The 2,500-nt window shown below is 36.0% G+C and overlaps 1 protein-coding gene across 2 annotated transcripts in view; it reads right to left on the bottom strand.

The window, feature by feature from the left end:
• LOC144956108 (uncharacterized) overlaps positions 1 to 2,500 on the bottom strand; it is a 26,027-nt gene that overhangs the window by 7,188 nt on the left and 16,339 nt on the right. For both annotated transcript variants that reach the window (XM_078886459.1, XM_078886458.1), the window contains exon 8: positions 200 to 289. In XM_078886459.1, coding sequence (XP_078742585.1) covers positions 200 to 289 — 90 coding nt within the window. The remainder of the gene's footprint in view (positions 1 to 199; positions 290 to 2,500) is intronic.

Genomic DNA, 2,500 nt, shown 5'->3' with positions numbered 1-2,500 from the left:
TGATGATGATAATAATAATTTTTGTTGGACGCCCAACAGGTACCTTGAACTTATGGAAGGGAAATTTAATTTCATATTAGGTATGTCAAGGGGAAATAATGTATTGTCAAGTGTGTAAATCACAATGGCTCTGTGGGAATGCTGTGTGTAAATGATCCTACCATTAAGTTATGGCATGCATTGGAAGTGATGACAATACCTCCCAAGTGGCATCCAAATCTTTAGCACAAGTCCTAACAGCGTCAACTCCTTTCTTGAATTTTTCTTCCTTGCAGCACACCGGGGGACCCTGCCGACGAAATTTGATGAAAGTTCTCAGTGAACTGAATTTATTGATGTTCATTGGTTTCAAGTTACAATTAAGACCACAATCCAAAATATTTTGTTGATTTCTCTATGGTAATAAAGGATAAAGTAAATGAAGTGATGGTGTAGTAATAGTAATACTAGTTGTAGTAGTAGTAGTAGTAGTAGTAGTGGTAGTAGTAGTAGTAGTAGTAGTAGTAGTAGTAGTAGTAGTAGTAGTAGTAGTAGTTGTTGTTGTTGTAGTAGTAGTAGTAGTAGTAGTAGTAGTAGTAGTGGTAGTGGTAGTGGTAGTGGTATATTCAGGCGCTGGCTTCCGGCGACAACAGACGTGTTGTGAATGTTTACCTATTTTCTACACATATTTTTATTCATTTATCATTCAATCGTCGGAATTTAAGCCTAATTTTTATTCAAAATGGATGTGAAGTATATATTGTTCCTGATTTTTATATTTATTAGTATATTTATAAGCATAAATGGTGTTTTAGCCTGTGATTTTGCTGCCAAAATAAGCCTATCGATAACTTATACTCCAGAGACTCTCCGATCCCTCCAACCCGTGTCACCCCCACCACCCACTATTGACACATCGTTTATTAAAGTAAGAAAGAGGGGGAGAAAAGGAGGAATAAAAACAAAATTTAACAGACGGCCTTTTCGTCCATTTTTACCCTGTGTAGTGACAGGTAATGTAAGATCACTGAAAAATAAAATTGATGAACTGTTTTCACTGTGTCGTTTTAATAGTGACTATCGTCAAGCCTCCATAATAGCGTTAACAGAGACTTGGCTATCTCCTCACATACCATCATCATGTTTTAATATTGAACAATATTCACTATTTCGAGGAGATCGGACTAATGTAAATAAACGAACTGGGGGTGGGGTGTGCACATATATTAACAACAAATGGTGCCACCCCAATAACTGTCAGATAAAGAAAATGTATTGTGACGATTATATTGAATTTATTACTGTTTCGTCACGACCATATTATCTACCCGGGAATATACTCATGTCATCATCATCAACGTCTACATTCCACCATCATCAGACAACACCACAGCGAAAAATATTTTGAGGAAAGAAATACAGGACATTCAAATTAAGTCACCCGATGCCGTATTGATGGTCACTGGCGATTTTAACCAATGTAACGATTTTACTCTACAGGGACTTCATCAATACGTGGACTGCGAGACAAGGGACAAAAAAACATTAGATTTATTCCTGTGTAATATTAAAAATAGTTATAAATGTTTACCCCGTGCCCCATTAGGTTTATCTGACCACTGCATGCTCTTGCTACTCCCCACCTACCGCCCTGTTTTCAAACGTGTAAAACCAGTAAAGAAAAGTGTACAGATCTGGTACGGAAGTGTGTGTGAAGATTTGCGTGGTTGTTTTGAATGCACTGACTGGAATGTTTTTATCGAATCATGTGATAGTGTGGATGAGCTGAATGACTGTGTGAGTGAGTATTTAAAATTCTGTGAACAGCTAGTGTCTTGTAAAAAAAGAAATAAAATATTATCCTAACAACAAGCCTTGGATAACAAAAGATCTAAAACTTTTATTGAACCAAAAGAAAACTCTCTATACTAGTGGAAACAAAAAAGATCTGAAAACAAAAAAAAAAGAGATAAAGAGGGTAATATCTAGTTGTAGAGATAAGTACAAAAATAAAATTGAAAAATGCTTTTCTTCTGGGGATATACGGGACACGTGGCGGGGGCTTAAAACTGCTGTGAACTATAATCCAAAGCCCACGATTATATCAGAAGATATCGAAATTGAAACTTTAAATAAATTTTATTCACGTTTCGACACAGCAAACAAATTTGATATTGAAAATGAAAAACATAAATTAGACAGGGCTTTGGAAGATGAAATGACTATTGAGGTCAGTGAAGAGAAAACGAGATTCGTATTTTCGAAACTAAACGAGAGGAAGGCTGCTGGGCCGGATGGATTGAAAGGAAAACTATTAAAAGAATGTGCCCACCAGCTTTCCCCCATTTATACACATATTTTTAACTGGTCCCTCCAATGCGTTTCGATCCCTGAAATTTGGAAAACTTCAAAAATTATTCCTGTTCCAAAAAAAAGAAAAACTTGAAACTATGAACGATCTCAGACCTGTTGCACTGACTTCAATAGTCATGAAATCTTTAGAAAAACTTGTTCTTGTTAA

Source organism: Berghia stephanieae, chromosome 10 (assembly GCF_034508935.2).
Source record: "Berghia stephanieae isolate SIO BIC M18660-M18661 chromosome 10, UCSD_Bste_1.3, whole genome shotgun sequence".
NCBI classification, from domain to species: domain Eukaryota; kingdom Metazoa; phylum Mollusca; class Gastropoda; order Nudibranchia; family Aeolidiidae; genus Berghia; species Berghia stephanieae.
The sequence above is the reverse complement of the archived record's forward strand: the minus strand, read 5'-3'. Positions and strand labels throughout refer to the sequence as shown.